The 24,506-nt window shown below is 41.7% G+C and overlaps 1 protein-coding gene across 1 annotated transcript in view; it reads left to right on the forward strand.

Annotated features, from left to right (window-relative positions):
* The first annotated feature begins 5,874 nt into the window (after positions 1-5,874).
* Positions 5,875-24,506, forward strand: part of PLA1A (phospholipase A1 member A) — a 33,979-nt gene continuing 15,347 nt past the window's right edge. Inside the window, exons 1-5 of the mRNA XM_037158773.2 lie at positions 5,875-5,937; positions 8,409-8,596; positions 22,090-22,291; positions 22,922-23,099; positions 23,559-23,667. Of these exons, the coding sequence (XP_037014668.2) occupies positions 8,521-8,596; positions 22,090-22,291; positions 22,922-23,099; positions 23,559-23,667 (565 nt within the window). The 5' untranslated portion in view covers positions 5,875-5,937; positions 8,409-8,520. The remainder of the gene's footprint in view (positions 5,938-8,408; positions 8,597-22,089; positions 22,292-22,921; positions 23,100-23,558; positions 23,668-24,506) is intronic.

The following is a 24,506-nucleotide window of genomic DNA, read 5'->3' on the forward strand; positions in this document are numbered from 1 at the left end:
TCATCCCTCCTGGTCACACCCAATGGTGGGAGTTCAGGCCACCACCTGCCGCTGTCTTTACATTTCTCTCATCCTGCTCACATAGGCCCAGAGGATAGGTCTGGCTGCCCAGCAAACAGCTAACTTGGGAATAGATGCCGCTATCACCTTTATGTGGTCACCCTCAGTCTCAGCTGGCATGCCCTCCCTCCTTTGGCTAGAGGGGTAAGGAAGAGCACCACTGTGGACAAAAAGGGGCCACATACTAACCCCGGACAAGCTCAAGGGAGGCCTGTGGAGTGGTGTTACAAATTCAGAGACAGAAAGTAACCACATAGGATGGTCTGAAATCAAAAGCTTTTTAACTAAAAGCATTTTATGGTGGGCAGTCATATCCTAGGCTACAATCTTTCCTGACCTAAGTCAGCCTTTACCTTAATTGAGCCTGTCTCTTGTCTTTTACATCTGTGATAACATACCTTTGGAACATCAAGGTAACGTCCCTTTTTCCAAACCTCTCAGGTGCAACCACCAGAGGAAAGATCACAAATCCCATCATTGTTATTGTGTTAATAGTTGGTTGATAACTATCCTGGACCCACCTATGTAAAAGAAGTGTGTCTATCATTTTACTTCTTATCCGGTTCCAGAGGGTCCTCAGCCTTTGCTTTCTCCTGCCTCCCTAATCTGTCACCAGTAGATTGCTGTAATCTATGTAAACCCCTTACACCTCCTCTTTTGACTGAAATGTATAAAATAAGGTACAAAACTGCCATTTTTCATGGCATTTTCTCAACTTGTTGAGGTTTTGCTTCCCAGCAATTGTTGTCAGTTTGGCTCTAATAGACTTGCAAAAATCCTTCAAGTTTGGACTGTTCTTATGTTGACACCACCCTCCCTACCCATTCAGGAAGGGAAAGGAAAACGCCCCACACAACCGTGACTCATGAATTTTCTTCCAAATCCATAGTTTTCATCTGGTGGGGGTCGGAGGGAAGGAGGTCTAATCACAGAGCAGTTCTGCTTACCTCTAAATCCTACAGGGATTTGGCTTTCCAAATCCTTCGGTCTTTTCAAAACTTAGTGGGGAATGGGGGCAGGAGGGTCAGGGACTTAGAATTTGTTGTTTTAAGGTGTCAGACTTTAGCCATAATTGGAGACTACAGAGAAAGACTCTTTAGAAATCTTACTGTGTTTGCAGATTCTCACTCTTCATCACAGGCACACTTCAAAAAAATTTAATCATTCAGACTCCATTTTCTCAAACCTTAAAACTTCTTCCCCAAACTCAACTTGTGCCCTTGCTTCCTATTTCTCTGAGAAAAAGAAAGAAGCAGTCAGAATTGCATGTTCCCATCACCACCTCTGCCCATTCACCTGCCCCTGAGCTCATGGCCTCTGGCTTCTTTCCTGACTGTGAGTGCTAGTGTGTGGTACGTGAGTGTGTGGAGGGGAGGAAGGACGGAAAGAGAGAGGAGGAGGGAGGGAGACAAGGTGAGAGGATGAGAATGAACAGGGGAACAGGTAATAAACTTAATTATAAGCACAATGTTACAGAAATCAATAAAAATCTGACACAGAGTATGAATTTATCATGCTTATCAAGTTAATATATATAAAGTGAAAAACAGAACAGGTCATGCGTAACATTATGGAGATTAATATTTTTTGATCTGCTAGGTGATGATGCTTTATTTGCTCTTTGTTACCTGAGATTGCTAGATGTTGTCTAGAAATCTTGGTAATATATATCCTTTTAAGATCTGCAAAATTAACTTTGGCCTCATCCACCCTTCTCCAGGCTTCTTCCACCACCATGTTCTCCATTTAGTCTTTTTTTTTAAATCTCTCTGGGACAAGTAAATGTGCATTTTTTCTTTTAACAGCCACAGAGCTCCTGGGAGGGGGAGGGAAGGAATGGAGACACTGTTGATTTTGCAGCTAACTTGGCCTATGGGGTTAGCGCCTAGAGGGGTGGCTCCTGGGGTCTGGTTAAAGATCCAGGGCTGGTCCAGACATGGCATGGGGGCCAGCCTTGCCATCAATTTTTCATCTTTGGGGTTTGGTGGTTGGGAAACTGACATCCAGAGAGTAGGTGAGATTCTTTCCATTCAGAGAAGGAAAAAGAAGAGGAGGAAGAAGAGTTGTGTGTCCAGCACTTCAGAAGAAATGTCACCAATTGTCCACAGTCACTCAGCTAGGATGAGATGGAGCTGGGATTTAAACCCAGGACTGTACATCTCCAAAGGCTTTTTTCTTTGCACACCCTCTACTACCCTCTAATTAGCTGTAATTTGAAACTTTTCCTTAGACAAAGCCAAAATAAAACCCAGGAGTGAGATGGTGAAGGCAGCAGCCTGTGCCCTCTTTACACCTTCCCACAACTATGAGGCAAGTTCAAGAGGAAAGCTAGCTGTGGGTTTAAAATCCATGTTTGGGACAAGGGTAGGGAGGGGGCAGAGCCGAGCCCAGGTACAACGGAAACAGACAGAGTATCTTCATTCTCCTCTCTTCTCAAAGAGCCTCCTCTCCTTCTGCCACCAAGGAGACTCCATGCAATGCCTGGGTCATGATGTAGACTTCTCTCCCTGCTCTGCTCCATTACACCTGCCTGACTTAAGGTTCCTACTGACACCGAAAAAGCCTGTGTTCATGCTGCCTGAAACCTCTCAGAACCAATAAGCAGAGATAGGGATTGAATTTTTAATATATTTTATTGATTATGCTATTACAGTTGTCTCATTTTCCCCCCTTCACTCCCCTCTTCCCTGTACACCCCCTCCCACCCACATTCTCTTCCTTTAGTTCATGTCCACGTGTCATACATATAAGTTCTGTAGCTTCTACATTTCCCATACTATTCTTAACCTCCCCCTGTCTATTTTCTACCTGCCATCTATGCTACTTATTCTCTGTACCTTCTCCCCTTCTCTCCTCCTCCCACTCCCCTGTTGCTAACCCTCCATGTGATCTCTATTTCTGTGGTTCTGTTCCTGTTCCAGTTGTTTGCTTAGTTTGTTTTTGTTTTTGTTTTAGTTGTGGTTATTAATAATTGTGAGTTTGCTGTCATTTTACTGTACACATTTTTTATCTTCTTCTTAGATAAGTCTCTTTAACATTTCATATAATAAGGGCTTGGCGATGAACTCCTTTAACTTGACTTTATCTGCCCTTTCAAATGAAAGCTTTGCTGGATAGAGCAATCCTGGATATAGGTCCTTGCCTTTCATGACTTGGAATACTTCTTTCCATCCCCTTCTTGTCTGTAAGGTCCCTTTTGAGAAATCAGCTGACAGTCTTATGAGCACTACTTTGTAGGTAACTGTCTCCTTTTCTCTTGCTGCTTTCAAGATTCTTTCCTTCTCTTTAATCTTGGCTAATGTAATTATGATGTGCCTTGGTGTGTTTCTTCTTGGGTCCAACTTCTTTGGGACTCTCTGAGCTTCCTGGATTTCCTGGAAGTCTATTTCCTTTGGCCAGATTGAGGAAGTTCTTCTTTATTATTTGTTCAAATAACTTTTCCACTTGTTGCTCTTCCCCTTCTCCTTCTGGTACCCCTATGATTTGGATGTTGGAATGTTTAAAGATGTCCTGGAGGTTCCTAAGCCTCTCCTCACTTTTTAAAATTCTTGTTTCTTCATTCTTTTCTGTTTGGTTGTTTCTTTCTTCCTCCTGTTCCACTCCATTGATTTGAGTCCCAGTTTCCTTCCCATCACTATTGGTTCCCTGTACATTTTCTTTTATTTCACTTAGCGTAGCCTTCATTTTTTCATCTAATTTGTGATCAAATTCAACCAATTCTGTGAGCATCCTGATCACCAGTGCTTTGAACTGTGTATCTGATAGGTTGGCTATCTCTTCATTGCTTGGTTGTATTTTTTCTGGAGGTTTGATCTGTTCTTTCATTTGGGCCATTTTTTGTCTTGCTGTGCCTGTTAGGTAGTGAGGGTGGGAGCCTTAGGTATTCACCAGGGTGGGGTAACCCATGTTGCTGTGTTGTGACGCTGTATGTGGGGGCAGGGTCAGAGAGGGAACAATGGCGCTTGCTGTGCTCTGTCAGATTTCAGTCCCTTCTGCCACTTTTCCCAGGCAAACTAAGCCTTTCTGGTGCTGATTCCCATGTTGGTGAGCTTGTGCACATTCTAGGACCTGGTGGGTCTCTCTGACGAGCTCTCCTGTGAGGCTGGGAGTCTCTCCTGGCACCTCAACCCCCACGGCTATTTTCAATTGGTGTTTCGAGGCTTTATTTCCCCATACTGGGATCCTGGGTTGTGTGGTCTGTCTCACTCCCTAGTTTTGCCTGGTTTATCTGCACACGAATGTGGGACTGCCAGTTTCGCAAACCACCTTGCATGCCAAGCCCCTTCACAATCCTCCACTTTGCTGGGTCTGCTTACTGCCGCTTTGCACACCCCAGTCTGCCAGCTGCAGCTTTTTTTTTTTTTGCCATGACCCCTCTCTGCCTCGACTCCACCCCTCCCACAGGCCTGGATTACTGCGTCTACTTTATCTCCTTGGTTGTCGGACTCCCATACAGTTCAATTTTGTGTCAGTTCTGGTTGTTATTTTGTTTCTAAATTTTTGTTCTTCTTATTTTGGTTGTGTGAGGAGGTACAGTGTGTCTACCTACGCCTCCATCTTGGCTGGAAGTCTGGGATTGAATCTTTATGGGCACTTTATTCAGATGGCTAGTGAAGGTGGCAGGTTATAAACCCTAACAGACCGTCTTAAATTCCATTTTAAACTGACCCATTTTATAAGGAGAAGAAAAGTGTAGGTAAAGGGTTTGGAATTCAGTGAAAATGTTGACCACATAAAAAGCTGTAGCGTTCTTTCATCTGTGTCCTGCTTGGTGGGCCTCTCACCCTGGAGCACAATGGTTCAGATACCATCTTGATTGATTGAGTCTTCCTGAGGCACAAAGGTGTGTATGGTCTCCTGGAGTCAGGGTGGGTCATGCTTTCAGTTTCTGAAACAATAGCTTTCTACATACATTGATTACTTAGCTTATTAGCTTTTACCTAAAACTAAAATTTTCCAACAATTAAGTCCCCCACCCCATCACTACTACACCTTTTTGGGCCTCGGTGTCATCATCATCTGTACTAGCTAGGTGGTCTTAGGCTAGTGCCCCCTCTCAGGGTCTCTGGGCTTGGAGCCCCTGGACTTTCACCTGTAACATCCAAAGAGCATTAGCTTTAAATGAGGTTGTCTGGAGATTGGGGACAGAATAAAAAAAGGAACCTTGGGGTTCCCCTGATTTATTGAGCTGCAGATACAGGCTTGTACTTCACTAATGTTTCCTGTCATTTTAGATGATATGTGGGCAATCACCTCCCATTGTCAATGCCCACAGATGGAAGTCATGTAAATGAAAACTTGAAATACATATTAGCACCGGTGGTAAGTGGATGTGGCAGGAGTAGGGAAAGTAGAACCTGAATGAATGAAATCGGGAAACATGACCTTGAGCAAACAGACGACACTCCAGCAGGGTGATTTCTATTGGAGACCACTCTAGTGGAGGCAATATTTGGGGTGAGATGGGATTTCTGGTGTTTGCTATTCCACGCCAGCCCTGAATCCAGGAGACTGATGTGCCAAGCCTTCCCTGAGCAAATATTTATTGAGCAACAGCTATGTTGCAGACACTATGCTAGCCACTGGGGATACTACAGTGAGAAAATCATCCCAGAATTTTGCCCTCCTGAGGCTGACATTCTCCTTGGGGGAGACAGAGCATATACATTGAAAATCAATTGGTGTTATCCTCAGTGTCTGCTGGTAGAAAGGTCTCTATCCTTGACTCCTAAAATGTGACTCCTCATTCCCTGTGTTACCCAACTAGAGGGGTTCATTCACCTGCACGTCTCAAAGTCCAATCAAACACAACCAGGAGTTTGAAGCAAAGAAAGGAAAGGTTTATTTAAAGAAATGTCTCCCAACCTGGAAGTACAGGTGAGCAATTGCTCCAAGACCTGGCTCCCCAATGGCTTCTAAGGAATGAGTTATATAGGGAAGAAATCACTAGTCATGGTAACTAACAGATTTAGGGTTGTGGTCTCTACTTACTGGCTGGCTCTAGGGTAGGGGTGGTTGATCATTGCTTCTGGTCCTGATGTCAGCCATGGCACCACTCTGTCCAGTTTTTCGAGGGTGTGGTCAGTGAGGTCATTCTGCTTTTCTAGGTCTGGACCTGAAGCACAAACTGAAGTCTAGGAGTTATCTCAAGTTTGCCTGAAACTCTGTCTCTGTGGTCAACAGACCCAAGGCTTTGTTTCTAAGATTGTTTGATTCTGAACAGAACCTCATTATCCCGAGAGCTTTATGATTAAGGGAGTGGACATGTGAGGGAGAGGGAGGTGGGTGAGTCAGGGTTCTGGACAAGGTCAGTTTGAATCAAAATGAGAGAAAGGAGAAAAGGTCATATTGAAGAAATGAAGTGCCTGTGCAGTTACACTTGGCTCTCAAGCAGTGTTCTTCAGGCCCCTGGCCTTTCTGAACCCTAGTTTCCTCACTGGTAAAGTGGAAATGGCTACAGTAAGAATTAACAGAAGACGAGTGGTTCTAGCATGCATATAATTCTTTGAGGAGTCCTCTGGAACTGAAGAGTCCTGGGCCCAACTCCAAAGATTCTCTTTGGGGATGGATCCAGCAAAGTATTCCAAGCTCCTGGGGGATTCTGAGGCAGGTGATCATGGATGGGACCACTCTGTCCCCACTTGGAGAGCACTGTAGTAGATGATGAATGTAAAAGGGAAAGTGCTCTCTAAAAGGTCGCTGGTATGAATGTCACAGATGAGCAATTGCTAGAATAACTGGCTTGACCTGCCAGCTCTGGTCTTGCTGCAGGTGGCCATGAAAATGGCCAGCCCTCAGTCTCCTGCAGTGGGGAGCCTAATCTGGGATGGTCTCAGTTGCTGCTTTTCTGGACTCCCCCGACCTCACCGCCCTCCTCTTTGTGCTGAAGCTGACCTCTGCTAATGACTCCGTGGGGTGGGGCTGCAAATACAGGCTCATTACTGTAGGACACTAGACAGCTGTAGCAGGAGACTTCAGCTCGGGGATTCCCTGCTGCTGTGGCCAGAACATTCTAGGCACTTTGGGGCAGTCTAAGACTCTCTCTGTGTAATTTTCTTTCCTTCCCCCTCTCCTGCATCAGGGTCTAAAGGCCCTCCCTGTCTTCTTTACTTCCCTCATTCTTCACAAGTGTTATCCAATAATTCTCTTGCCCATCTAGTCCCATCTTGGCATCTTCTGCTCTGAGTACCTGAACGAATACACCTGACTTGGTCTCTGACATCAGAACAGCCTTCAGCAGAGCCCCATTTACTGCCCCACTCCTTCCCGGTGGCAGCAAAGCTTGATCAGAGGGGTCATATGTATGAGGGGAAGCAAGGGCCAGCCCCTCCAAAATCATCCTATCTCCATCTTTGGCAGGCGTGGCACAGCCATGTTGGCACAGTACCAAAGCCTCTTCAGGGACTGTAGCTGTCTGGTACAGTGGTTCAGAGCATGATCCCTAGGGCCAGCTTGTCCTGCTTCAGATCTCAAGTTTGCCTGACCTTGTGCAAGTTACTTAACCTCTCTGTGCCCTAAAACTGTGTGAAGCATGTTTGTGCACAGGACTCACTTCACAGAGCCGTTGCCCAGAAACTTTGATGTTGGCCCTGCGGGCAGGTTCTCTGCATCATATTGCAGTGTTACAATTTAAGGAGCTGGGCAAGTGCCCTGCCCTTCCCCTTTCCCAGACATGCCTGAACTAGCTGCTTGTAGTTTCTGCCAATCCTTTGGGTGGGAGAAGCAACAAGGAACACTGGAAATGCCCTGGTTTCAGGCCAGCTCTACTACTTATTGCAACAGGGCCTCTAAAAGGTCATTTTCTTTTCCTACTATTCACTTTATTTGCGAATTCAAGAAGTTGAACGTTTCTTCCTAAATGGTTGAATTTCACTTCTAGCCCCGAGACTCTCTGAAAGACTAGTACTCTCTAGAGGCAAACTTTGTCTTCTTTCATTCTGCCTGTTAAATGTAGTACAGTGAACACGTGTTATTAGCTCAGCTTGTGGTAGGCACTGGGGATTCAAAGATGTGAAGAGAAGATCTTTGCCCTCAAATTGCTCAGAGTCCTCTTAAGGAGACAAACACATCCACAGATAATTCCAGTACAATGAGGGTTTTGTAGTTACTTAGAGATGAAAGACTTCTGCTTTGGTTTTTACTAACGTTTTATAATGGGAAGTGGGAGAGGTGCAGGAAATAGTTTCCTGATGATGTTTGGTTCAGAGAGGAAGGACAATGTGTTTCTATGTCCCTTGCTTTAAAAAATAAAGAAAAGAAAATGAAAAGTGTATTTATTTTCACTGAGAAGAAGAAACGAAAAAACTGTGGTGGTTAAACAATTGGGCAGTTTATTTTTTCTTTTACAGGCCAGAAGGCTGGTTAATTATTAATGAGACTCAAGGAGTTGTTTGATGTTCAAGTGTGAACGTCTGGGCTACGTGGTGTCACCGAGGCAGCTCTGAGACTTTCAGCTCAGCCATGTGCCCAGGCCTCTGGGAGAGATGGTTCTTCTGGTCATGGGGGCTTCTTCTGTGGTTCATCGTTGGAAATGCAGGTAAATCAGGGGCTCGGGCGTTGGGTGGAATGATTCTGTTTCTCAAACCACTGCGTATGCAGTGCTAACCTTTGGGAGAACCCCTGAAAGCCCTCTCTCTGGAGATGAAGTTACAAGAGGGAGAAAAAGCCCTACAATCATCATGGCAACGATGGTAATCAGGGCACTGTCTCAAGTCAGGAAAGTTGAACTTTCCCTAGTTGTTTTACTAATTGTTCTAAAACCCTCATTATTCATCTTCACCTTGCACAGGTCAGGATGATTGTAAAAAAAGAAAATGTAATTAATTCCAAGATGTTATTCATTTTTCCCCAATAAATGTTCACCATTCCAAGATATATCTAATATTAAAAGTGAAATTTTCCAAACTTAAGATTTTTGTCACTGAGCTTGTCAGACATCCTTTTTCATATCACCGACTCAACTCAAATTCAGGTTTATCATCCTTCCTGGCAGAACACTGATAACTCATCTCTGCCAGTGTTGGGTGATGGTTAAGACAAGTTCCCTCAGATGCCATTTGCATTCTACCTTTCCCATTAAATACCCCACCCACTGGGTGCTTGATATAGCAAATCGAAACTCTCCTGTGGCATTGAGATTCTCCAACTAGTGGAAACCCCAGCCGGCCCCCAGCAGTGGCACCACCCTTGGAAAGCTCCCTTCCCCCTGGTCCCAGCCGCGGACTGCTGTTCTGTCATCTCCACAAGACATTGAATTCTCTTTTTCTGGTTTTAGACTGTGGCCTTCCTTCTGCCTGGAGTTTCTCATCCTAGCTTTTCATTCATTTCAGCTCTTTACAGCTTCCAAGAGAGCTTTCACGATGCAAATCTCCCCTGCAACACCTCATTCTTCTCAGCACTCCTTCCCTGCTCCAAAGTTGAGCTTGCATGAGTGTATTTACTATCTGCAGCAGTGGGTTGCTTTTAAAAGGTGCTGCCTGGTTTCATGTGTCATTTATTTGTGTATGTGTATAAAATGACCTCCATATATACATATTTGTGTGTGTGTGTGTGTGAGAGAGAGAGAGAGAGAGATCCTTCCATATCAACATACACCATCTTGCTTTTTTTAATGGCTGTTTATACACTTTATTCTAGATCTGAAAGGACTTACATCTTATACATTTTTGATAGACGTGAGAAAGATTGCCCTGTAAAGAAGTTATAACTACTTACTTATTAGTATGTGAACATAGCCATTTCCCTACCTCTCTGCCAATACTTTGTAATACCAATTGTTTTTCACATTGTTAACCTGGTAGGAAAAATAATATTACATTGTCATCTTGATTCTGATTATGATTTCTGCCTCTGTTGTCTTGCTTAAGCAATCATCCTATAAAGATAATCTCTCATATTTTTTCTAAATCCTATGGACTAGTCCAATTACAGTAACATCACCAGGGTCAAATCCTTTAGTCATGGCATATTTTAAATTTTTAAAATTTAATTATTTTTGTTTTTTATTTTTTAAAAGATTTTACTTAGAAAGAGGGGAAGGGAGAGAGAGGGAGAGAAACACCAATGTGAGAGAGAAACATCAGTTGGCTGCCTTTGGCACGCCCCCAACCAGGGACCTGGCCCACAACCCAGGCATGTGCCCTGACCGGGAATCAAACCAGTGACCTTTTGGTTCACAGGCTGGCATTCAGTTCACTGAGCCACACCAGCCAGGGCTATTTTATTTATTTATTTATTTATTTATTTATTTATTTATTTATTTATATTTCAGACCATGCGTTTTATTTTTATTTTTTAATTGAAGTTATTAGGGTGACATTGGTTAATAAAATTATATAGGTTTCAAGTATACAACCCTGTGTATATCATGTGTATATTGCATTGTGTTTTCACCACCCAAAGTCAAGTCTCCTTCTATTTTATTTTTTTTAATACCATGTTGAATTTGATTTTCCAACATTCATTTTTATTTTTGTGCATATTTATATTTATTATTTTGCATATATTTTAACAAAGGAAATTAACCTATTATTTTCTTTCTTGTATTTCACTTGTTGGTGTTGATACTAAGGTTATTATAACCTCATAAAATAAGTTTCTATTCTATTAAACAGTTTTTTTTAAAGATTTTATTTGTTTATTTTAAGAGAGAGGAGAAAGGAGGGAAACATCAATGTGTGGTGGCCTTTTGTGTCTCCCCCACCAGAGACCTGGCCCAATCCTAGGCATGTGCCCTGACTGGGAATCCAACTGGCAACCCTTTGGTTCACAGGCCAGTGCTCAGTCCACTGAGCCACACCAGCCAGGGTGAAACAGTTTTTATAAAATAAAGATGATCTGTACTTTAAAGGCTTGGTGGAGTTCTCAAATTAACCCATCTGACACTGGTGGATTTTAGGGTCAAAGAAGACTCTTGCTTGCCCATTCCATTTTTTTGATGCTAGTAGGTTTATTTGGGTTTTCTATTTCTTTTTTTTCCTTTTCTGATTTTTTAAAATTTAATTGTTGTTCGAGTACAGTTTTCTGTCTTTTACTCTCATCCCAGCCCCCCCATGGGTTTTCTATTTCTTAAATAATTTTCAGTAAATTATATTTTTCTAGAAAATGATCCATCTCTTTTTAGTTTCCAAGTGCATTTGTCTGGTAATTTTTAAGAATGTCTTTTTATCATTTATGCTCTATAGTTTATACTATAGTCTGCCTAGTATAGATTGATTTATTTTTTGTCTTGCTCATGATCCTAAGAATAATTTTTGATTAGTGAATTCATTCTTAGCAATTATCTTTTCAAAATATTGCTTCTTCTCCCATTCTCTTCCTTTAGAGAACAACTACTAGGTAAATAATGTTGGAGCCTCTCCACTTATTGTGTACTTTTTAAGTGCATTTTTATATTTAAAACGTTTCTTTTATTTCTGTACTGGACATCATGGGGTTGACTTATTTTTTCAATGACTTTCTTTTTTATTTCCAATTTTCTAATTAACTTTTCCTTATAAATCTTAATCTATTATTTGTGCCTGTTTTTGCCTCCATAATTTATTATGCTCTGCATTTTTATCCTCACATATTCTTAGCATACTTATTTAAAAATCTATGTCAAAGGTTTTTTTAAACTTTATTTCACCTGGAACAAATTAATGATCCACTTACTGGTTCTATTGACTGTTTTTGAAAACATTTGAACTCTTTATGTATGTAAGCATTTGGTTTGTAGGCCATTTATTTATTTATTTAGTTGAAAAATCATTATTTTTATTTTTGTTAAATCCCTGAACACTGACGACATCAAATTATTTCACTTTGATATGTTTACTCAAAAGTCTGTCTGTAAGAACAAAAGCAGTAAAACATTTTAAGAAAGAATAAGATAATAGTGATGTCAAGCTGTCATTAATACACAATGTTTAATATTATTAGTTTGATCTTCTCCCCATTACTTAACATAGATGAGAATAGTAGCTCAAAAGAGAAAAATAACAATAAAACCAAACAAATAAGCAAAAGACAACTTGCTCAAATTTTTCTTCTATGGTTTTTAAGTACAACCATAATCATAATGGCCATTTCCTCAAAAGTTTTTAATGAGTACAGAATACAGTTCAAACTGTAAGTACGTTACTCAGTGTTTTTCCTTCACTCAGATCTGAAACTGCCCCTTTAAAGCTTTCTCCTCATAGCCCCACCTGCGGTCTCTGGCCAGGGAGACCCTCTCTATATGCACACATCCACTGCTGGTCTGCGAACACCCTGAGAACCGGAACCACACACCAAACAGCTCTGTGTCCTCCTCAGAGACTGATACAGTGTTTGATGCGAGAGAGACACTGGAAAGGATTTATTAAATTAAAGTAATTTGAACCATCTTGAAAAAAAAGACCCAGAAAATTTTAGGTACACATAGTATAAAAATCAAGTTTTATGCCTTTTTGTGGTCGTGACTTATTTTTTTATAAAAATGTGAATATAGTATCAAAACAATTTGAGTGTGCATTACCATTTATTTTCCAGAGTTAATTTTTAAGAATAAAAACCTAGGACAGTACCAAAAATTAATAATGCTTATCCACTCTTTTAATATTTAGAGGATTGTAAGAATTCTTTTTGGCCAGTACCATTTGCTTTGATTTTACTTCTGTGCAAGAAAGTTTACCTCTGCTTTCCAGTCATTTCCAACATAATTATCTCTGTTTCACTAGCCTTGGAAAATATATCATCTTTACACAACCAATATACATTGTTAAAAATCAAATTAATGAACACTTTGGGAAGAGAAATGTGGTTATGTTTATATTAATCTCATTTAGGTTCACAAACACACCATTTAGACATTCTTTTCTACTTTTATTGTTTATATTATGAATATGCTACAGAACATAGGTCCTTGAGGAAACATCAGTTTAACTAAACAGACATCGGGGATATAAAAATCTGACTTTGTGAAAGAGTTAGAACTAATGTTTAGCAAAGAAATAATATCCAGATTAACTTGCTAATATCTAATTCTAGATTAGCAAACTAAATAATGGAATCTTAGCTCTAGTAAGAAATATAGAAGATTTCAGGATAGAGGTATTGGTGATCCCTCAATGGTAATAAATCCAGTTGATTGCAGTCACGAGAAGAACAGTTTTAAATTTCTTTTTTTCTAAATTTTGAACATTAAACAATTTCTTCTAAAGTCTTTCATGAAATAATGAAGAAGGATGATAAAAACTGATTTACCAGAACAGAAGAAAAACCAAACAGTGATGGGTTGTGAGGGTAAAAAAATAGTATTAATTTCCATGTATGGTTTGAGTAATCATTCTCATTATTTTAAAATGAAATGACTAAAATACAAATTATGGTGTGTGTATTCTTGGAGCTGTATCAGTATTAGCTGCATATAAACAAAAATGTCAACTACATATTTTGTAAATTTTCAATATATTTTGGAAGCTATGAATTCTATGATCATAATGACAATATCCACCCCTTTGCATTATTTACTGCTTGGCACACCTGTTTCTTTTCTGAATATTCTTGATCTTAATCAATGTAGATACCTTCTATACAGCAGAGGTCAACAAACACTTTCTATAAATTGACAGATAATAAATATTTTAGACTCTGTGGGCCAGGAAGTCCTGTGGCAACTACTTAACTTTACCATCATAGCAGGAAACAGCCATAAAGAATTGGAAAACAAATTAGTGTTGCAATAAAAATGTTATTTATGGACATTCAAATTTGAGTGTCATATAATTTTTGCGTAATGAAATATTATTGTTCTTTAGATTTTTAATCCATAGAAATGTAAAAACCATTTTTAGCTCCTGAGTGCACAAAAATAAAGTGGCGGGCCTGATTTGGCCTGTGGCTAAGGTCGCCAGCTCCTGACACAGTGCATAGAGGAGCCATTTCTAGTAGCTGGGTGACAATCTGCAGCCCACTGACGGAGATCAGACATAGAACAATAATCAGCCTAAGTACATTTCTATACTTAACGAATAAACCATAGTAAGTTTTTATAAAGGTAAGTAGATGCAGTGACACCAACGAAGACAACCAGCCAAATTTTCTTTTCTAAACAGAAAAACAAATAGGAAGATTGGGCCACAGAAAATAAAAAATAAAATTTACAGAGCCGCACAGACGAATCTATCATACTATCTGATTTTCTGTGGGAGAACTGTTGTAATTGGTTTAATATAGGCACACTATTCTCTGTATTAAAACTATGTAAACCACAAAGCAGAGTCACACTGGTTCCCTTTGAAAAGATGAAATTTTGATAGGCAACAAGGGGTTTAATAGAAGATGCGCTTTTCCCTCCACCCCACAAACCTGGGTGACTGATCTCTTTCTGAAGGTAGCGAGAGCACAGTCCGTGCAATATAGCTCTCAGATAGTCTCACGAGAGAGACTATGGGCAGTGTGGCAGGACTGTCCCAAAACTGAGACTAGCCCTTTGTTACCAAAAACATCAGAGGGAAGTAACAGGCCTGCTGGAATCATCCTTTTTTATTTATTCATCTAAAAGTACAAAAACACTTGCTAGTGAAATGAATCAAGCAGGTATTTCTGTAGGCCAGAGTCCTAATGAAAACTGCAATGCGCTTTATGAAGAATTACAGCTTAGAAAGGGAGGCTTTGATCTTCTTAAGGCTTGTAGCCTTTTTAAAATAAACTTTTCATTGAAGTACAACACATGTACAGAAAATTACACAGATTATTAATACACAGATTAAGGAATTTTCAGAGTGAATTCACCTGTGTAACCATCACCAAGATCAACAATTAAACATTCATAGCGCCCTAAATTCACTCTCTGTACCCCTTCTCAGTCACTGCCACCACAAAATATAATGATACCTTGACCACTAATGGTGAATTAATTTCATTTTACATTTCAATGAAGAGCTCGTTTTTTGGTCTCCGACTCTCCCTCTCACCCATCCTATCGTCAGATGCACTCCTCCACGGGTCCACGATTCAGCTCCCGCTAGTGGGGCAATGTCTTTCCATCCTGCCTCTTGACGTAAAGCTAGAGCGTCAAGAAAAAAGTCAATAGCTATTACTTGTTTGTATTAACTTTGTTTTTAGCTTCCTTTCCTGAGTTGGGGAGACCCTTGCACCACTGGCTACCACAGGTGGCCTGTCCAGAGCAGGTCTTCCACACCTGACATGGAGCGCTTGTGCACCTGACAGTTTGATGCCTACAGCCGCCGCCTTCTCCCACACCTGGCATCCAGGGCCATTTTGCATTTCCATGCTTATTCTTGTATGGGGATATTATTTTTGTATTTCAGATTGTCTGAGACTTTTTGTCTTTTGACATTCACCTGTCATTACTCTTTGGTTAGAGTGGTGGTTGAGGGGAGGAGGTAGGTGAGCGTGATTTGCTGCACCATGGTCTGTACTCCTGAAAGATCCACAGTTTTATCATCTGCAGGTGCTGGCAAATTTTCTCACCCTTTTTCTTTATTTCTTAAGAAAGAAATTTCATCCCATTATAAATTCATCCCATTTTATTGTTTTGTTTCCCTTCTTAGGACTAGGACTTCCAGTGCAATATGTACCAGAAGCAGTGATTGCAAACATTCTCATTTGTTATCAGATCTGAGTGGAATGCTTCTAATGTTTCCAATAAGTGTACCAATGTACCAGTGTGTCAATGTATCAATGTACCAGTAAGTGTAATCATGGCTGTGGGCTTTTGCTAGACATCCTTTCTTAGGTTAAGCACTGCTGGGTGCTGAATTTGGTCATGTTGTGTCTTTTTCCTACATCTGTTAAGATGAGCATATGGGGTTTTTCTTTCATTTATTTATATGTGAATTACATAACACATTTTCTAATGTTAAACCATCTTTTTGTTCCTTGAAGTTAAACCTTTCTTGGCCATGATGTGTTTTTCTTCTGTTATCCTTGATCAATTTATATTTACTGATATTTTACCTAGGGTTTTTATGTCTATGTTTAATAGTGAAATAGTGACCTTTAGTGTCTCTTTCTCTTTCTGTTTTTGTCTTGCTGTTTTGGTTGGTTTTATAGAATGATTGTTAGATTCTCTCTCCCCCTTTTTATTTTCTGGAACAGTGTGTGTATAAAACAGAAATTGAAGGATTGGAAGAATGTCTTTCTAAAACAGTCTGGCCTGGTACAGTTTTTTTGATAAATAGATTTACAAGTACTGTTTTACTTCAGGCCAAGATGGAGGCATAAATAGACACACTGTGCCTCCTCACACAACCAAAAGGACAACAACAATTTAAAAACAAAGAACAATCAGAACTGAGAGAAAACTGAACTGTATGGAAGTCCAACAACCAAGGAGTTAAAGAAGACACATTCATCCAGACCAGTAGGAGGGGCAGAGATGGGCTGGGAGGAAAGGACTTGCAGCAGGGTGGTGCCTGGAGGACTGGGGCAGGTGAGGTGGCACCAGGTGGACCCAGTGAGGTGCCGGGTTGTGGAGCAGGGTGTGCAAGTCTGCAGCTGGCCAGCAAAGCAGCAGCAGCCGGACTGGCCAGGCAGCGAATTGTGGACCAGGCAGTTCCACATTTGTGTGCAGATAAATCAGGAGAAACAACTGGGGAGCAAGACAGACCATGAAACCCAGGGCTCCTGCGTAGGGAAATAACGCCTCAAACCACTGACTGAAAACACCTGTGGGGGTTGAGGCAGCAGTAGGAGAAACTCCCAGTGTCACAGGAGAGTTTGTTAGAGAGACCCACAGGGTCCTAGAATATACACAAACCCAGCCACATGGAAATCAGCACCAGAAGGGCCCAATTTGCTTATAGGAAGTGGGGAAGTGACTGAAACCCAGCAGAGAGCAGAGCAAACACCATCGTTCCCTCTCAGACCCCACCTCCACATACAGTGTCACAACACACTGACTGGGTTGACCCACCCTAGTGAACACCTAAGGCTCTGACCCTCACTATGTAACAGGCACAGCAAGACAAAAAATGGCCCAAATTAAAGAACAGATCAAACCTCCAGAAAAAATATAACCAAGCGATGAAGAGATAGCCAACCTGTGAGACTCACAGTTCCAAACACTTGGTGATCAGGATGCTCACAGAATTGGTTGAATTTGGTCACAAATTAGATGGAGAAATGAAGGCTACACTAAGTGAAATAAAGGAAAATGTACAGGGAACCAACAGTGATGGGAAGGAAACTGGGACTCAAATCAATAGAGTGGACCAAAAAGAAGAAAGAAACAACCAAACAGAAAAGAATGAAGAATCAAGAATTCAAAAAAACGAGGAAAGGCTTAGGAACCTCCAGGACATCTTTAAACATTATAACATCTGAATCATAGGGATACCAGAAGGAGAAGAGGAAGAGCAACAAGTGGAAAAGTTATTTGAACAAATAATAAAGGAGAACTTCCTCAATCTGGCAAAGGAAATAGACTTCCAGGAAATCCAGGAAGCTCAGAGAGTCCCAAAGAAGTTGGACCCAAGAAGAAACACACCAAGGCACATCATCATTATATTAGCCAAGATTAAAATGAATGAGAGAATCCTAGAAGCAGCAAGAGCTAAGGGGACAGTCACCTACAAAGGAGTTCCCATCAGACTGTCAGCTGATTTCTCAAAAGAGACGTTGCAGGCGAGAAGGGGCTGGAAAGAATTATTCCAAGTCATCAAATCCAAAGACCTACAACCAAGATGGCTCTATCCAGCAAAGCTTTCATTTACAATGGAAGGGCAGATAAAGTCAAATTAAAGGAGTTCATCATCACCAAGCCCTTATTATATGAAATGTTAAAGGGACTTATCTAAGAAAAAGAAGATAAAAAATATGAACAGTAAAATGACAGCAGACTCACAATTATTAACAATCATACTTAAAACAAAAACAAAAGCAAACTAAGCAAACAACTGGAACAGGAACAGAACCACAGAAATGGAGATCACATGGAGGGTTAGCAACAGGGGAGTGGAAGGAGGAGAAGGGAGGAAAAGGTACAGAGAAAAAGTAGCATAGACAGTAGGTAGAAAATAGACAGGGGGAGGGTAAGAATAGTTTAAGAAATGTAGAAACCAAAGAACTTATATGTATGACCCATGGACATGAATTAAAGGGGGGGATGTGGGTGGGAGGAGGTGTGCAGGACAGAGGGGAGTGAAGGGGAGGCAATGGGACAACTGTAATAGCATAATCAATAAAATATATTTTTTAAAAGTACTGTTTCAATTCCTCTGTGCTATACTTTCACATTCGAGTTGTATTTCTTTCTTTCTTGAATATGCTCAGTAAGCTATATTTTTATAAGACATTATTAATTTTCTAGGAAAATGTATTTTAAATTTTGGGGTGGGTATATAAACAGGCTTTTTCATGGTTCAAAATCTAATGTATTTATATCCCATTTTTCTATGTTGTTTACTTGTGAATTTCCTTTTTTTCTTACTCTGTCTTATCAAAAGTACATCTAGTTTATTATTATTTTCAAAGAACTAGCTCTTAGTGTTTATTGTCTGTGGCAGGTACTATTCTAGGCAGTAAAGTAAAAAAAAACATGGATAAAAATTTCTGCCTTTTCTGAAGGTATATTCAAAGGTGGGGAAATCAGTATACAAAAGTTTAGTAGTAAACTAATACATTTCATAGTATATTAGAAGGTGATTGTTACAATAAAAATAAATAGGTCAAGATAAGGAAAATGGAAGAACTGGGGTCATGCATATAGGCGGATTGTAAATGGGGTGGTGAGAAGAGGTGAGATGAAGCTCGACATCAAAAACTTGAAGGAGGAGAAAGAATCAGCCATGTGGATGTCTGCAGAGAGACACTTCAGTCTGGGAGGAAGAGATAAGAAGTCCTTTTAGGGCTTTAATCCTTAGTTACAATTTTGGATTTTATTCTAAATGAAATGCCTTGGAAATTTTGCACATAGATATGGTACAAATTGACTTACTTTTTTGGCTACTGTGTTGCAAATAGTGAAGAGTGAAGGGGGCGCCAAGAGTGAAGGCAGGAAAGGCAGCTGCAGACCATGGTGGCTATTCTGAGAGATGGTGGTGGCTTGGACCAGGGAGGTAACAGTGCATGGTAGTCCCCCACTTATCCATGGTTTCGCTCTCTGTAGTTTCAGCTACTCTCCATCAACTGCAATTAGAAAATACCAAATGAAAAATTCCATAAATAAACAATAAGTGTTAAGTCGTCCCCCGTCTTGGCGTCTCGCTCCGTCTCATCCCACAGGCCTACCATCTCACATCCTCACAAGAAGGAGGGTGAGCAAAGGACAGGAAGACATTTTGAGAGAGAACATACTCACATAACTTGTATTACAGCCTATTGTCAAAATTTCTCTATTTTATTATTAGTTATTGTTGTTAATCTCTTACTCTGCTTGTGAACTAAGCTTATTGTAAGTTAGAAACAAACATGTGTACACAGTGGGTTTGGTACTGTCTGCAGTTTCAGGCGCGCACTGGGGGCCATGGAAGGCATTCCCCGTGGGTAAGGGGGCCACTGCAGAGGACGGTTTGACTCTGCATGTCTCCCTCGAGCAAGTGGACGTGCGACAGGATTTGTTCCCCGTCTGCAGGGAGGTGTGAGACAGGGAGGTATCAGACAGGTGTGCGGGAGGTTTGGCTTGAGCAACTGTGATGCTAATGTTATTTACATTCCAGTGTTTTCTTTAATTTCAACTACTTTCTTCATAGTTCTTTTTCTGTATTTTATTGGGAGCTGTTGCATTGTTGTTCTTCAGCTTTCTGAGTTACTAAATTCATTTACCTAATCTATGTCTTTCCCTTGATTCCCCTAGAATTTGCATTTGAGGCTCTGCACATCCCCCAATGCCGCCCCAGCTATTCACTCAAGTTTTTTATATGTATTTGTTTTATTGTCATTTAGTTTGTAATGTTTGGTAGTCTCCATTGTGATTATTCTTCAACCCAAAGGGTTTTTTAAATCTCCAAATGTATTTTTAAGTAATTTTATTACATTTTATTTAGATAATGTCTGGATAACATTGATTCTTTGATGCCTGTCGGGCCTTGCTTCAAGATGCACAATGTTCTTTTAATAGGACTCCTAATTCTCTGATGGAAGCGGGTTTCCCTATATGACCTATAGAGCAAAGTTACTCATTTATGTTGTTCAAGTCGAGTGCGAGTCCTTTCATCTTTTCATTAAAAAGGCAGAGACTAGGGAAGGCAGAGGAGGTTGCAGAGGCAGGCATCTTTCTTGTTTACTGCAGGAACTCAAGTTGTGGGCTGAGGGGCGTGGTGACCACAGGTCAGGGTGGCCAAGAAGGGCCACGCAAGAGCTCGTGAGGACCAGGTCTGGGACTCAGACACAGAGGTGATGAAACCACTGGTGTCCCTCAGCACCCTCTAAGGGTGGGGTTCCCACAGTCTGCTCATGGTACCATACCCCAGTGTACCCCAGATCCACGTACTTATTGAATATGTGCTCCCCAGTTACCTTGGAAGGCAGATAACCATTCCAGAAAACTGAAATTGCTGTCTTCTCCATGAAGGTGTGGGCACAAACCCAGCTGCAGTCTGGGGCTCTCTAATTCTGTAGATGCCTTTGTCCCAGGGCAGCACTGCGAGGTGGGCCCTAACAGTGCCCTGGCTGGGCCGGTGTGTGCCTGCTGCCGCCGCTGGCCCGTCCCTCTGAGCCGTGCTGGGACCTGGGTGCCACATCTCTTCCCCTCAGACATGGGGCAGGATACTGGGTATTGAAGAGGGGCCAAATTTTCAGCTCCCTGGGAAGAAGGAGATTCATGCTGCATTTTTTCAGTTCAGTATTTTAAAAGGCCCTTCAATAACCTTCACCATAAAATATGCCATTTAAATGGATCCGTTGTGAGGTGCTGCAGAGTAGGTACAACTTGTGAAAGTTCTCCTCTGACGTCTGGCTCGGAGCCATGGGCTGGGCGCAGGAGACCCATGGCTCTGGATTGCTCATAAGGGTGAGAAGTGATGAGGCTGGTCTGGGGCGTTGAGGCCAGTGCCAGTACAACTGGTTAGAAACAACTGGTTAGGAACTCCAGTGCGACTGGAGTGAGCCTAGTGCCAGGGCAACTGCTTATTTTGTTGCCCAGGGGTTCTGTTTTGTTTTGTTTTGTTTTTGTTTTCATTTTATAAATCTCTGTTAGTTTGCTAGAGCTGCCATAACAAACGGCCACAGGCTGGGTAGCTTAAACAATAGATGCTTATCAACACACTGTTCTGGAGGCTGGAAATCTGGGATCAAGGGGGCAGTGGGGTTTTCCCTTCTGGGGCTGTGAGGGAAGGATCTCTTCTCGGCCTCTCTCCTTGGTTTGTAGATGGCCATCGCTCCATGTGTCTTCTCATGGTCTTTGTTCTGTGTCTGTGTCCAAATTTCCTCTATTTATAAGAAGAGCAGTCATATTGGATTAGAGCCCACTCCAATGGCCTCCTTTTAATGTAATTACTTCTGTGAAGATCCAGTCTCCAAGTAGAGTCATACTCTGAGGCACTGGAAGTTAGGTCTCCTACATGTGGGTATGTAGGGAGACTCAGTTTAGTCTACAATGGTATTCATTTCTCTGTGGCCTTTAATCTCCTATAGAAGAGCAATACTCATACTCACTGCTGGAGTTTTATCTTTAGGCATGAAAAATATTAATAGATTTTGATGTCAGAAATGATGCAGCTTTTAATAAATGAGTATGATTATATGTAGAAATTTATATATATAATATACTTGTATATTTGTTATACTTGTATTACATATATAATATACAAGTATATTTAGCTGATATAAATGTTTATAAGACCCCGTTTCTTTCTCCCTTTTAAAAACATCCCTCTTTCTTTTTCTTTTTTAAAATTATACGTTATAGTTTCTGCTATTACAGTGGTCCCAATTTTTCCCCCTTGGCCTCCTCCACACAGCCCGCCCACTCCCTCAGGCAGTCCGCATGCACACTGTTGTCCATGTCCGTGGGTAAGAATACCTTTCTTCTTTCTTTCTTTTAAGAACAGATGACCTCACCTTGGATCGCTCTTGTTTGGTTTTGTTCGTTTTGTTTTCCTCCAGGAGATACACCTCCTACCCAACAGCCGAAGTGCACTGACTTCCAAAATGCCGATCTCCTCCGAGGCACCAGCCTCAGAGTCCAGTTCCTTCTCTTCACCCCTTCGGATCCCAGCTGCGGGAAGCTAGTTGAAGAAAGCAGAGACCTCCAAAACTCTGGGTTCAATGTCACTCTGGGAACCAAACTACTCATCCATGGATTCAGGTGGGAGCAAACCAATCACAGGATTGCTTGTGCTGAGTAGAACGTGACCACAGGAAGTAGTGGGGAGTGAGAGGAGAAGTCAATTTACTGGCAGTCACACGTCCACTCCTCGCCTCCTGCTGTCTGTAAAGGTGTCTCGTATCACTGCGAACACACATTATGTTGCTCATTCTCATTGGTCATATATGTTACTCCTTCCCTCGGTCCTTGTCTACACCCTGTCGAACCATAAATATGTGTGATCTTGGGCAGATCGCTCCAGCATGTGGAGCCTGGTTTCCATATGGAGTAAAAGGAAGGCTATAGAGATGACCTCAGGGATCCTGTCCTCCCTGAGACGTGGTTATGATTCATCTGACCCAGTGAAGTCATGGGCTTCGTACAGTCACTCAGGGGTAACAGCTGGGTTTTGTTTTTGTTTTTATCCAGAACTTTATTTTACTTCCTCCTTTCTCTCCTGGTCTTATGACCTGAGAAACTTTCCACCTATGGAGGCTACTTTTATCATACTAGAAGCTAGACACTTCTTCAGTTTCTTTGGTGACCTGCAGTCTATATTTTGTGGTGATATATAGTCACTGAGTCTATTTGGTAGATAATTTTTCTACCCTGCCTTGGCCCCATGTCTAGGGCTTTAGGAACAAAGCCTTCCTGGATTGAGAAGTTCATCAGCACCCTTCTGAGGGCAGCAGACACTAACGTCATTGCCGTGGACTGGGTGTACGGCTCTACAGCTGTCTACTTCTCAGCTGTGGAAAATGTGGTTAAGCTGGGACTTGAGATCTCCCGCTTCCTCAGTAAACTCCTGGTAGGTGCAGAAGTGGCTAGGGCTGCTTGTGGAGGGCAGAGGGGTTAGAAGGGAAGAAGTGTCAACACATGAGGAGGAGCTCTGGGGTGGAAGCAGAACCACCTAGTGACTTATCAGTCCCTTCTGAGCCTCCTCTCCTCCTCTCTAAATTGGGTCCCTGCATGATGTCTGAGAGGGGGGCTGGTGGCTGGCTTTAGTCACCCCTCAGAGAAAATGGCCAAGGTCATGACTCACACTGGACACCAAAGAAAAAAGTAAGGAGATTGCTAACATGGAGAGCGCAGGAAGAACGCAAGGGATTCCTGGGATGAGAATTCTGCCCTGCTCCCAGACCACGTATGTGTGGTCTCTGTGTCATGCTCAGGGTCTTCTGCTGCTAACGCCTCAGGGAAAGTGTGACCCTGTGAGACCAGGGGTTTCTGGGGCCCAAATGCAACCCACTGTAAACATCCATTGTAGGTGCTGGGCGTGTCGGAGTCCTCCATCCACATCATCGGAGTCAGCCTGGGGGCCCATGTTGGGGGCATGGTGGGACATTTCTACAAAGGCCAATTGGGACAGATCACAGGTAACGTTCTTCCCCACCCATCCTCCCAGGTTTAGAGAAAGAGCAAGAGAATGTCCTGGAAATGACTTTGCCGAGGCAAGCGGAGGGGAGTGCTGAACCTTTCGGTATTATGCTTAAGTCATCTATGACCAGTAAAAGTAATTTATTGTGGCCCCTTTTGCATAAAATGGTGTTGTGTCATTATTGCATGATCTCTAACATCCATGTTAGGAGCCATGAGGTTCTTCCTAAGCCTCAGTTTCTACATCTGTAATGTAAAAAATTAATAAATGGAGCCACTGTAAAATGGATCCAGCAGTGATATCCCAGAAGGCCTGCCTTGTACCTCTTATGCCTACAACCTTTGGAATGTTAAAACAGGGCAAAACAACCTTTGGACTGGGCATAAAGCAACACTGTCCCAGAGGACTGTTTGTAAGGATAACAGGAAAGCAGATATTATGATTACCAGACTGATCACTACCCAACTGAAAATTTAAAACAGTGTTTAAAATTACTGTCACATTGTTAGCTTGTCTGCATCAATAGAAATGCCTTTCTTCTACTGAGGTAATAGTTCCCTCTTCCTTTCTCATAAATGCCCGTTGTCTTTGACTCCTAATTGGAAGACTAATTGGGTTTCTGCCTGAATCAATGACCGGGTTAGTGCCTCTCACTTGGGAGGCCTTTTATTTTTAGGTTGATAGTAAGATGGTTTGTAACAACTCCTATTAGGATATCTTCTTGACCCACTGTGGAAATCACCTTTAAATGGTATGCTAAATACTTGCAAAACAGCAGTATGCTTTATGTTTTAGGAGCTATCCTCAGTTAATTAGGGGTTAGAGTTGTGTGGCAAT

Source organism: Artibeus jamaicensis, unplaced genomic scaffold (assembly GCF_021234435.1).
Source record: "Artibeus jamaicensis isolate MK-2021 breed Jamaican fruit bat unplaced genomic scaffold, CSHL_Jam_final contig_3126, whole genome shotgun sequence".
In the NCBI taxonomy this organism is placed as follows: Eukaryota; Metazoa; Chordata; class Mammalia; order Chiroptera; family Phyllostomidae; genus Artibeus; species Artibeus jamaicensis.